The sequence below is a fragment of the Triturus cristatus genome, chromosome 11, assembly GCF_964204655.1.
Source record: "Triturus cristatus chromosome 11, aTriCri1.1, whole genome shotgun sequence".
NCBI classification, from domain to species: domain Eukaryota; kingdom Metazoa; phylum Chordata; class Amphibia; order Caudata; family Salamandridae; genus Triturus; species Triturus cristatus.
Genome location: NC_140594.1, coordinates 733028584 through 733040935, shown reverse-complemented (window position 1 = coordinate 733040935; position 12352 = coordinate 733028584). Strand labels below are relative to the sequence as shown.

The window sequence follows — 12352 nt, the reverse complement described above, 5'->3', positions numbered from 1 at the left end:
ATTTCGGTGCACATGTTTGCACACACAAATGGTGGATTTCAGTAACATTCACCATCATAATCAGAGTTAAGCATAATAATTGATTAATTCTCATTAGTTATTCACACATAAATGATAATAAAGAATGATTAGAAGTAAATTCCATAACATGAGTATTCACCATTTACACATTTCTAGGTCCCGTTAATGAAATATAGTTCTTTTGTCAATTAGTAAATCACAATCTATAATATTTATACAAAAATATCATCTAAGCTGCCTTTTCTGCATTCTTTTATGATGCAGTAATTAGAAATTCGCTTGTTTTTTCATGTTTTCTAAAACGTGTAGTTGGTGCACATTTATTAATTTCTCTCAGGAAGTGTGGTAATCTGGTTTCTCATGTCATTAAAAGTTTAAAAGTAATTTACTCTCCAACAATACGAAACAGATACATGCATCTAAACTCAAAAAGAATGGTAGTAAATTACAATACATATATCTACCACATGGTGAAATTTGCAGATATAAAAGTTGCAAATTCACTCAATATTACATATTAAGAAAAGTTAAAGCGATTAGGGTTGGACATATATATAGTACATATTTACAGAACATGATCTTCTCGCCCTTGCTGTGCTTCTTGCGGTGCTCGTTCAGCCAGGCCTTCAGGGTGCTGGTACTCTTGCGGGTAGCGATCTTGGACCTAGAGGGATCCCCACACTGGTACTGGCTGTTGGGGTAGAAGGCCGGGTGGTGTTGTGCGAAGGTGGTGTCCTGAAACCCGGGGTCCTTCAGCTAGTACTGGGCACCCAGAAGTGGGAAGAGGAGTAGCTTGGCGCTGTAGGGCAGGAAGGCTCCATAGCCGGCGGAGGGCGATCCAAACATGGAGGAAAGGCAGTCATCGGTGTGCAGGACAAAAGTGCTGCTGGAGCCAGACTGAGGTAGTGGGAGTTGGCCAGTCATCAGTGCGCCCTTGATGCTGTTAATGCAGAGGGAATTGGGCAGCACGAACAGCCGATAGTATTGTGGCATGAGGCAGGAGAGACACAGTCATAAAGTAGCCCACCATAGATGAGCTGCAGGCTCACTGTCGGCTCCTTCAGTCGAGATGCAGCAGTCTCCAAGATGGAGGAGGGCAGCACCGGGTTCACCACTTGATCCTCCACCCTCCAGGCATTCCGAATGAGGTCGGATGTCCTCCCCGCTTGTTTTCCTTGTTACCTCAACTCTCCTGGGACTTTGAGAATGATGTACGGCACAGGGCCCAACTTAGCGCAGCGGGAGGCTGGTAGCAAAGGAGGACAGCGGTGTGGGAACATCATGGCCACCTCATTCTCTCTATCCGCTGCTCTGGCAAGTCGTAGGTGGGTAGGGGAGCAAGTGGGGCAGTGTCAATGAACCCCTGCAGTTGGTCAAAGATTCAGGCTCGGGCTGCCATTCTTCCGAGAGAGAACGGGCTGCAACGGGAGAGCAGGGTGGCTGTACGCAGGCATCCAGCAGGGAAAATCTCCCAGGCTTCTTTACCACTGCTTGGTCTTCACTCTGATCCTCACCATGTCACTGTGTCGACCTGGATGCCGTTCTGTGCTCTGTCCACAGCTACTTTCAGCTGTGCAGGGTTGCAAGATCACTACCTTCCCTTCCAGGGAGGCAGTGGTTCGATGGGAGGGGCTTCTCCGGAGATTAACACCAAATGGAGATCCCTAGCCAGGGAGCTTAACCGTCAGTCATTTATGATATTTCTGCTGATACTGTTATAATGAAACCTTTTAATGCTATCTGTCATAGTATACATACTTTGTTAACACGCAAGAATAACACTAAAAATCCAAAGCCCTTTAAATGGTTTGACTCCAGTTGCTCTAAAGCGCACCATGTCCTCTAGCAGGCGGTCAAGGCAGTCCCCAGAAATCGCAACTGGGTCTCCATAGGCTGAATCTCTTATAAGAGCACATTAGAGGTGCGTAAAAGGTTCTTGAAAGATGAAGCTTGGAAACAGCTTTCGGTTGCTAGCCAATTTAGGGACAGTGGCAGGTTTTGGGAAATTTTCAACAATGCTCTTTTCAGGACCTGTTTGGAACCCACACTGCAGCTTACCATCTTGCCTAGTGCATGGGCCAAACATGTTAAATCTTTTAATGATTGCCTAATTCCTCTCTTACTGTTGGGCTACATACTTAAGCGCTAACTCATATCAGTTTTACGATAGATGAGGTCCAGAACGCTATCAGTGTGCTCCCTGTGAATAAGGCTCCTGGTTCAGATAGGGTCCCGCTGGACCTATTAAAGGCCAACACAGACTTTGGGGCTCCCCTCTTAATGTTATATTTAAACACAGTAGCAAAATGTTCACATATCTGAGGCCTGGTTCACTTCTGTGGTTGTCCCGGTTTTTAATAAAGGCAACCGTTCAAACCCTAAGTGCTACAGGCCCATCTTGTTGATTAGCTCTACAGTTATGATAGTAGGCCGTATATTGTTGGATAGGCTTGTTGAATGGGCATCGGAGAAGAATGTTTTTATTGATTCTCAGTATGGTGTCCGCCCGGGCCTAGGCACAATTGACCAGAGCCTTAATCTGTACCTGACTGCTGCAAGGTACACTATTTAGGAACAAGGGACGCTGCATCTTGCATTTATGGATCTCAGTACAGCTTCTGATAGGGTGAATAGGGAGAAAGTTTGGGCTAATATGTTGGAGTTGGGAGCAGAACCTCAATTAGCTTTCTTCTTGTGAGATCTCCATTTTAACCTCACAGCTTCAGTGAGATTTAGTGAGGACGGTCAATGCACGGAGAACTTTAGGCTTAGCTGGTGGAGTAAGGGAGGAGGGGTCATCAAGCCTGTATTCTGACTTCGTTTTTGTTTATATTATATATTAAAATCCTGGAAAAGTCATTGGTTGACGTTGTCAGGGACTTGCCTAAAATCGGTTACGTCCGAACCCGGTTCTACTACATGCAGACAATGCTGTTCTTATCTTGCACACTGCTTTGGGTCTAGATGTTTTAGTTAACTGATTTATGGAATATATTGATAGCCTCGACATAAGTACACATTTTCCTAAGTCCCACGTTATCGTAGCAGTCCCCAAGTCCACTAAGACTAGATCCTACTGTGTCAAAAGCAATCCTCTCAGACGAGTACCAGTGTTCTCTTTTTTGGGTGTCCTACTTGATTCCTCCTTATCTTAGTCTCCCTTGAAAATGGCTAGAGGGCACATGTTTTCCAGGAGTGCGGCTTCTATGTCCAAATTTGCTTCAAGGCTGGGACGTAAGCCTATTAAAGCCATGGTTGATATTTATAGAGGGAAATGCATTTCTGTAGCTGCCTACAGTAGCGATATATGGGGGTACGCCAATGGGACAGGTCTTGTGCCACCTCTCCCGGACACCATTGGGCAGCTCCTGCCTTGCTGCCATATTCTACTGCACCCTTGTGTTCCTCTTCCTCTAGTCAGTTGTTTTCATTTTAGTTATTTGCGCCTCCCTCCCCCGCTAGTCAGCCTTTGTTTCTGTATTAGTGAGGCCCCCTCAAGCCTCCCGTTCTCCCGCTGCCTGTTTTCCTGCTTGCCCCGCCTCCCAGCACCCCTCCCTCCCCAGGACCTACTTAATGGAGGCCGCAGCGCGACCCCATTCAGTAGGTACTGTGCCAGCTCTCCCTGACGCCGTTGGGTAGCTCCTGCCATGCTGCCAACTTCTATTGCATCCTTTTGCCCCCCCCCGTCTTCTAGTCAGCCATTTTCTTTTTAGTTATTTGTGCCCCCCTTCCCATGCTAGTCAATTTTATTTTCTGTATTAGTGAGGCCCCGGCGCCTCCTGTTCTCCCGCCGCACGTTTTCCTGCCTTTGCTGCCACCTGCCTCTCAGTGGTCCTCCCTCCCCAGGACCTACTTAATGGAGGCCACAGCGCAACCACGCCAAAGTCAAGCCCGTCGGCACCCATCTGAGCATGGACCGTGCCCAATGCCAGGACCCCTGGACCTCCCCACCCCTACTGATACACCTCCGACAAGCTACAGTCCCTGAACCCCAGAAAGGACAACAATTGCTGCATCACCTCACCTAGAACCACTGAAGGCCCCTTCACCTGCCAGAACTGCCGCTTCACCTGCAACATCAACCCCCAATGACCACCACCCGACCCGAGGCTCCACTGTGCGCTAGTGAACGTCCGATCCATCTGCAAGCACACCACTGAAGTCTGGGACACCATAAATTGCCCCCTGACCTGATATTTATCATGGCTGAGTCCCTCCTCAGAGCCTGACATTGCCACCGCAATGCCCCCCGGCTACAAGCTGCTACACCACAACCGTGCCGGCAGACAGGGTGGAGGCATCGCCATCGTCTACAAAGACACCCTCCAATACACCACCCCAGAAGATGACAGCACGCCAATCATGGAATACTTCAACTTTCAGGTTAACCTTAATGCTAAAATTACCATCAGAGGAACCCTCGCTTACAGAACTCCGGACCCCCATCCTAGCTTCTGCCAGGCCATCACTGTCTTCATCGCCCCCCCTGGTAATCGACTCCAATCACCGCATCTTCCTAGAATACCTGAACTTCCACTTGAAGACCCCATAGACACCAACTCCGCTACCCTCAAACATGAGGAACATCGGCCTCTCACAGCTGGTTTCCACCCCCACACACTCTGGACTGTATCTTCTCCTCCATTGATAGAATCATGTTCTCACACACAACCAAACTGACCTGGACTGACCACAGCATCATCCACCTCACCCTCACCGGCTCCCCAGAACCCCCTACCAGACCACCATAACAAGGGAAGTAGCCACCTAGTTTGTTGATTATTTTTTAGGTTTACCAGGCACCAACCAACAGTGTATAATGATTCTGTGGACAAATACTTTATTAAGAGATTGCAGATGATGCCTGGGACCCATTGTTTTTAATTGTGCGTGTGTGAATGAGTGGATTGAGGTGTGAAGGGGTTTTTCTTTTTCTTGATATATTTCTTGATTTATATTTTTATGTTGGTCTTTGACAATGTGCTTTATGAGATGATTTCTTCACAACAATCATTGCTAATAGCTGTAGATTTTCTGGATTTATGATTGATACTGGAGTATTTATTAAAAAGATAATGAATTGTGAAAATAAATGAATACAAATATATATCTAAATTGTTATGATTTATTTTTTGCCATAGCCCATGTGATGAGACGCAAGTTTAGAAGTAATACAGGTTGAGAGGGAGTGTTCACTTATTTAGGAGCCTGTTCTAGGATTCTTACCACCATTTTCAAATGCAGATATGCTCACACTGTCTGAGGTACAGCCCACAGGACATCCAACCCCCATTTCCAGAGTACAGCCAACCCCCAGCTTACTACCACGTAGTGGAAGAGGGCGGATTTAGAGCAGTGAGTGTGCTAAAGGTGAAACTAAGGCAAGTCCTCCTCAGTCTAATTAAGCTGCCCTGGAAAGGTGTTAGAAAAGGTTCACCCAGCACCGTAGTAAGAACACAGGGTGAGACCGAGGCATGAGGAGATACCAAAAGCTTAGCCTAGACTTGCTATCATGGGGATCTCTTGTTGTAAAAAGCATATGATCAAGGTAGGAGTGACACACACATCACTAAACTCAACACTACTAACATAGGTTATACATAAAACACACACCTATCTAACCATGCATACATTTGTCTGCAAACTCTAAAAACTTGTTGCACGTGTGCGCTGTACAAATGGCAGCCAACAACAGGATTTCCCCAGTGCTAGATGGGATGTTCCAATAAGGAGGCATGCCACAGCATATGGGAGAGGGTCTTCATTCTTACACAATTGTTACCCCATAATGTCAAGATACACACACCACTTTGTTGTTGAAGTGAGGCAATGTCATGAGTACACTATTTGGTACCTGTGATGCAAGTCTCATGCTGCCTGTTAATGTGGAATGTTACACTATTCATTTGGTGGTATGTTATGTGAATAAGGGCAGGTGTGAGCCACTAATGCTCTTGATATCTCCCCTTGTGTGATATAACCCTATACATTCTTCTCACACATCTCACGACTACAATAATACTGACAGATACATATGTGCTTTTCCTATTGGAAAAGAAAGTTTTGACAGTGCACTCAAATGCAGTCAATGGTGACTTCAATTAAGGTGTGACAAGAGTATTTGGGCTTATGGTCGGCCGAAACCCACGGAAACCTGCAAAGCTCAGATATTTCTGAAAAGTAGGGAGTCAGGGTGTTCTTCTTTGCATAGACCCATGCGTATTTCCGGAACAGATTGCACTGGAAATGTCAAACTGTGGCTAAAATCACAGATTCCCTTACATTTGTTTGAGGCAAATTGTTGGATTCTGCCAGGAGCCACAGATTTCCTCTCATCCAGTGTCCTCATATTTCCTAATGAAAACTATAACCTACATTTGTGGGATGACCTACTGTCTGTGACATGAACAGACCGAACCACACTGACCATGTATAGACCACATGGATACCACACTACCTTCATATGGTGAGAGTTTTAATCTGTTCCTTCCGTGGGCGATATGCCCAACCCCACAAGTGGTAAACCACTTTTATCGGGAGAAGTGAGGGAACACTGTGTTGGTAAGAATGTTGTGGCTCTCCACAGGTTCTGGAACTTTTCCTCACACAAATGTGAGGATAATCTTTGGTTTCTGGCAGAGTTTGATGTTTGCAGGAAAAACATAATAGGAACCATGCAAGTCTCTACCCTCTGGTTTTCCTTGGGTATCTAGTTTTAAAAAATGTCTGAGGCTGGTAGGTTTCCCTGAATGTCAGCAGAGTTAGTGGCCAAATACTTTAATTCGAATAGTCTTTGTGTTCATTTCATTTTAAACACACAGAGAAAGGTTACGAGATGTTTGTGAGCTTTCTACGCAGAATACATAATAATAATAATAATACAACCATTTGTAAAGCGTGCAGCTACCTCAGATGAGGTGTCCCGGTGCTGAGTGCTGTCAGGAAGATTAAGCGAGCTATTGCCCACAAGGTACTGGGCTAACCTGCCGCCGGCCCTGGGGATCGAACCATGAGCCCCCGTGTTCCGGAGTCAGTCGCCCTGGCCGCTGCACCACATCTCTTCCCATATCCCCGAACGGCACTGCAGAAATGCATTGGGATACTTGAACATTTTGGGATACTTAAAAACTGGAAGTTCTTATATACTTTGAAACAGAACTGTTTGCATATGCTATTCAACACAAAATGAACAAAAAGGCTTTTCAAATGAAGTTAATTTGAAAAAATTCTAAAACGTATGTGTAATTATTTGAAGTCTATTTGGAAAACTTTTGAATACTTGGGATACATCCCTAACCAGGGATCACAGTAATGCAAAAGAGGATGCTTCCCCCTATCTGGGCAGTGCTAGTTAGTGATTAGCTATAAAATGTCCAATATGTGGAAAAAAAGGTTTTGGGGCTTGAGTATAAACTGCCCTAAACATAAAAAAGGACTAAATACTGTTGAGAAAAGCCTCAGAACTTAAGGGAGTTAAGGTCTGAATGTGATCTTCTCCCTTGTCACACAGAGGTGTCAGAATGTGAAACCCACTTTCTGATTCTAACCTAAAATTCCTTCAAGCACTCACTCTTGGGGTGGCTTAGTCACCCCTGATGGCAACATTTCCAACCCTTTTCTGCAATGTACATGGCATGTTAATCAACATGCACTGCATGAACATGCATTTTTAGATGCTCGGCTTAACCATCCCCGATTATCACAGCTCAACAAAAAGATGCGGCAATTTCTCATGAGCCCAATGAATGCGCAATTTCTTTGTGCTTATCCATACCAGATCCACCATCAGCTAATCTGATACAGGTTTCCTTTTGACTTGTGATATCAAATCCTTTGCTCCTGGCAAAAAACGAATTGTCTGAATCATTGAAACACATCTTGGATAGCTTGTTTGGGCACAGAAAACTGCAGATACCAAGGCTGGCAACTATGCTGCATTACTCTAAAAGAACTGCATAGGTGTCTCTATAACAAAACATCTTAGATACTGGTGAAAGGTTGGAAGTTTCATTTCGGTCTGGTCATTTGCCTGAGGATAAAATCCATGTACAAAAACATTGTATTTTCAAGAAATGACTCACCATGTTCCAGATCCCTGATATAAATGCAGTTTGGAGGTCAACAAAGGTAACATTGATAGCTCTCCTTCAGAAGCACATGTGCCCATGTCAACAATGAAGTTAATCAACACAAAGTAATAAAACGCAGAATTTTAGAAAATGAATCAACTACCATCACAACCGTGGTACTGTGTACAACAGTGAATTATCTGAAATGAGATCCTAAGAAACTGCATGGCACTCCTTTTTAGGTTGAGTCTAGAGCAGCGCCCATGCGCTGCACTAGGAGATGACCTTTTGGAATCGGTCTGCACTTTTCCTCACACTCATGCTTGTGGCGGCATCCACCTTGCAGGAGCGAGCAGCAGCGTGCAGGGGCCATCTGTTTCAAATTAGCGTGGCTGCGCGTGCTTGTTTACATTTTCCTGCTCGCGGTCACTTTCACTTTCTTGCCAGCTCGACATCCTGTTTTCGTGTAGTCTTTGCTTCGATGCAAGTTACAACCGGGCCCAGAAGGGCGTTTGGAATTCTATGAAAAGGTTTCAACTGATGAAAGCTGGGGCTGTTTTTTCTCAAATCATTTTTATCATGAAAAATAGCCGCATTCCTTACTTGAATTCCACGTAGTGTGTGGTGTGAAGATATCAGATCAGATGTGTGCAACAACGTGTTACAAGTGCGTTCTCTTTGTAGGAAGCAGCGCCTTCCTTCAAAGGTGCCCATCGCGAGCCTCTGACACCCCCTCTGGCTTTCACTCCCAGGCTCGGGGATGTGCTGAGGTACCCCAGAGGAAAGGTTGCTACCCGTGACTGCCCCTGCACGAACACCTCATGTCCGCCGAGCCCTTTTGTGACATTAACAAACATATGAAGGGGGTGCTGCGGCTTCTCTGGCAAGCCCTCCCTGCGCCTCCGCGCTAGGTCCAGGCGATGACAAATAACTTAAAAAAAAAAAAAATGAAAATATAACATGTGCTTTTAGACTTGGATGAACACGTTCTCCTGTCCGGTGTTCAACGAGTAAGGGATGGGGCGGGGGTGCAAGGACACTCAGCTCTCCGTGACCGTAGGGGCAGAAGTACACAAACAGCAGCTAGAAAGAGGGCCATTCTCATCCCAAACATAGGGGCATTGTCGTCCTCTTCCGGGATCTGTTCATCCGTGGCCAGAGCATACAGCCACAACCAAGGCAGCCTCTGCCCGGCTTGGGTATGTTTGAGCCACAAAGGAGCACGCTTTTATAGATATCAGATCAGACGTGTGCAAGCCCATGCTTGTGGCAAGGGTGTGCTCGGAGGGGCGGTGTACTTTTTTGGACAGCTTAATAGTTAGTGGGACGGCATTCGTTACGGTGTAGAGCCATTGCTTTCATGCGTCAAGCAGGCCGGGCTGCTGTTGCATTATCGGTGGCAGCCTGCCAAGGTGGAGTAAGGCCTTTTAATCAATAACTCGAAATGTACCAATTTCGAGTTCCTCAACAGTGACACAGGCGACACGCGGCAAGTGCAAGTCGTCTTTTCTTTTTTCCCCCTTTTTTTTAACACTCAACCCCCCGCTCCCTGCCACCATTCCCTAGCTGCCGCCACTACTTTCTAGACACACAGCTGTTGGCCCAACTATTCACACATCCACCCGCGCACACCCTCTCAGTCTCCAGTGCTTCTTGTTTAGAGATTCTTTTTATTACACCAGTGACTTTGGATGTCAAAGATAGGAGGCATGGTAGCTCAATTGTTTGTGTGACCGGCGCAAGAGGCCGGAGGAATTTACCATCAGTATTCAGCACTTCACTGAATGCATCAGCAGCAGTGCTGGGTAGAAACCGCCTCCCTTTTCTGGAGATGCCTCTGTGTACTCATCATCACACACTAGGAACAGATGATTTATTTAATAAACCCACAGATGCTGCGGAGGATCTGAACTGGGCAACGTGCCATCTGCATTATGTGATACTTGTCATCAGATACCACCGAGCTCTCTGAACCCAGCACATCTACAGCAATAATAATAATAAAAACAAGCATTGGCACAGCCAATAAGTCTCGCCTTTGGGACCTTATTTGTTGATGTTGTTGCACCAAGGATATTGTACTGTATATCTAAATACTTATAAGGTCCCAAAAGCGATACCTATTGGCTATGCCAATGCTTGTTTGAGATAGATGGTGATATCACTGAAATGAAGGAAGAAGTGCCTTTTTGAAATGTTATAGGCTTGGCATCGAAATCAATCTGCCAAGAGTGGGACACCCTCTTGGTTATGGATAAGACAAAATGTTAAATACAACAAATGAATAGAAAAACAGTTCATGCTGCCAGTGACAGAGGCCCTGACATCAATACTTTGTTACTTCTATCTCCTTTGTCACAAGTTAGCACATTTATCATTTATACTCTTTACCATAATGAACACTAAGAGGGTTATTTACAACTTGTGATTGAACCATCATAAATTTGAAATTCAGCCACTCCCCCTATCTTGTGGTTCCCTCACCTCATTTAGAGATGGGGAAAAGGCAGGATTTCCATCAGCGGCGCCTCTGCTGACTCCACCAGTGAAAACCTTTGATCTGGAAGCCTGTTAGCCACAGGCCCACTAACTCCTAGTGATTGTCTCCTAACAAGGAAAGCAAGACTGTCACTAGATTTCCTCAGGAGCGCCATGTGTACTCTGATTCTCTGTTATGCAACCGAATGGCAGGGTTGACTGACTTCTATTAGATGTGGGCGGTTGCTATCTCCAACTTGTGCCCTGTTCATCAATATTAAATTCCGGATAAATTGATATCCATGTCCACATAGAGTACATGTGTTCTTGCATGTACCGATCATCTTATCAACAGCCAGTAGGAGAAACTGATATTGAAACTGAGGCAAAGAAGAGACAGGTGAATGAGGAAAGAGATATAAAAAGTGATTGTCTAATAAAGATTTGGACCCCACTAGAACCCGATCAACTGAGCAAGCCAGTAAAGGAAGCAGTACACTATTGGTGACTAGAGACCAGGATTGAGAAGAGGATCAATGTTGCATGTACAGACAAGAAGTTGCTGGTGTAGAAGGTTGCCTAAAGAAAATGAAGTGCTGGGAGATCTTTAAACACCAGCTCAGTGAGAAGGTGCTTTGTTCGCCCTAAGTTGGCAGGGTGTGCCCAGACGTGGGTCCCTAGCTCACTTTGCCACTGGATTCAAGCTAGCCTGGCTGATGAGGGTTGTTAGCCCGAAACCCGTCCCAGGATGCTTTTTTCGGGTCCAGGGAAGACATGGCTTTGTAGTTTGGGATGAACTGTTCCCATGAGGCACAGGGTCAAGACTGATTTGCATATAGCTGTCTCTGAACTGGGGTGGCTAAGTGAGCTAAAGAAGGATGATGGATTCAACCCAGATCTGTGACTGGGGCTGAGAGTCTGAAAAGTTTCAGCGCTCCGTACATCATCTCCTTGTGTTTGCTTTGTTCGCCGTAAGTTGGTAGAGTATGCCCAGACGTGGGTCCCTTGCTCTCTTTGCCACTGGATTCAAGCTAACTTGGCTGATGAGGGCTGTTAGCCCGAAACCGGTCCCAGGATGCTTGTTTCTGGTCCATGGATGACATGCCTTTGCAGTTCAGGCTGGACTGTTCCCATGAGGCACAGGGTCAGGCTAATTTGCATATGGCCATGTCTGAATTGGGGTGGCGAAGTGAGATAAAGTACGATGATGGATTCAACCCAGATCTGTGCCTGGGGGTGAGTGTCTGAAAAGTTTTAGCACTTCTTCCATCATCTCCTTGTGTTTGCTTTGAAACGTTATGAGCAGCACCAGAAACCACTGAATGGAGATGGCGGAGTGCTAGGGAAGTAGGAAGACCAGCAACCAGCACAGCCTCACTGCAGAGTCGATGAAGGGTCAACTGTAAAACAATCAAGATCATGAGGGGCATCATATATCCATAAAAGTGCTGCGAGTGCACTGTGATCAAAGATGATAAGAAACACTTCATGAAATTCACAGGGCTAGTGTGCTGAAGAGAAGCAAAAGTAGCAGAAGAAAAGCAAAAGCGTCACAGACATGTTACGAATCATCATATTAGACTTTCAAACATAAATGCAACATTATGTGCGACTGGTATGGTAATAATATTTGCTGGGTACCTCCAACTGCCTCTATGATCTTCCTTAGAGGTCCTTGAGTATAAAGCAGTCCAACGAGAATGCCTGACAGATGCCCAATAAAGGAGGTCCTAGGAGGAACAGAGAACTGTATGAGAGAGTTTGAGTAATTGTGGATTATATAC

At 45.6% G+C, this 12352-nt stretch overlaps 1 protein-coding gene across 5 annotated transcripts in view; it reads right to left on the bottom strand.

The window, feature by feature from the left end:
• RHBDD1 (rhomboid domain containing 1) overlaps positions 1-12352 on the bottom strand; it is a 411942-nt gene that overhangs the window by 199161 nt on the left and 200429 nt on the right. For all 5 annotated transcript variants that reach the window (XM_085634376.1, XM_085634377.1, XM_085634379.1 and 2 more), the window contains one exon: positions 12210-12298. In XM_085634376.1, the coding sequence (XP_085490502.1) occupies positions 12210-12298 (89 nt within the window). The remainder of the gene's footprint in view (positions 1-12209; positions 12299-12352) is intronic.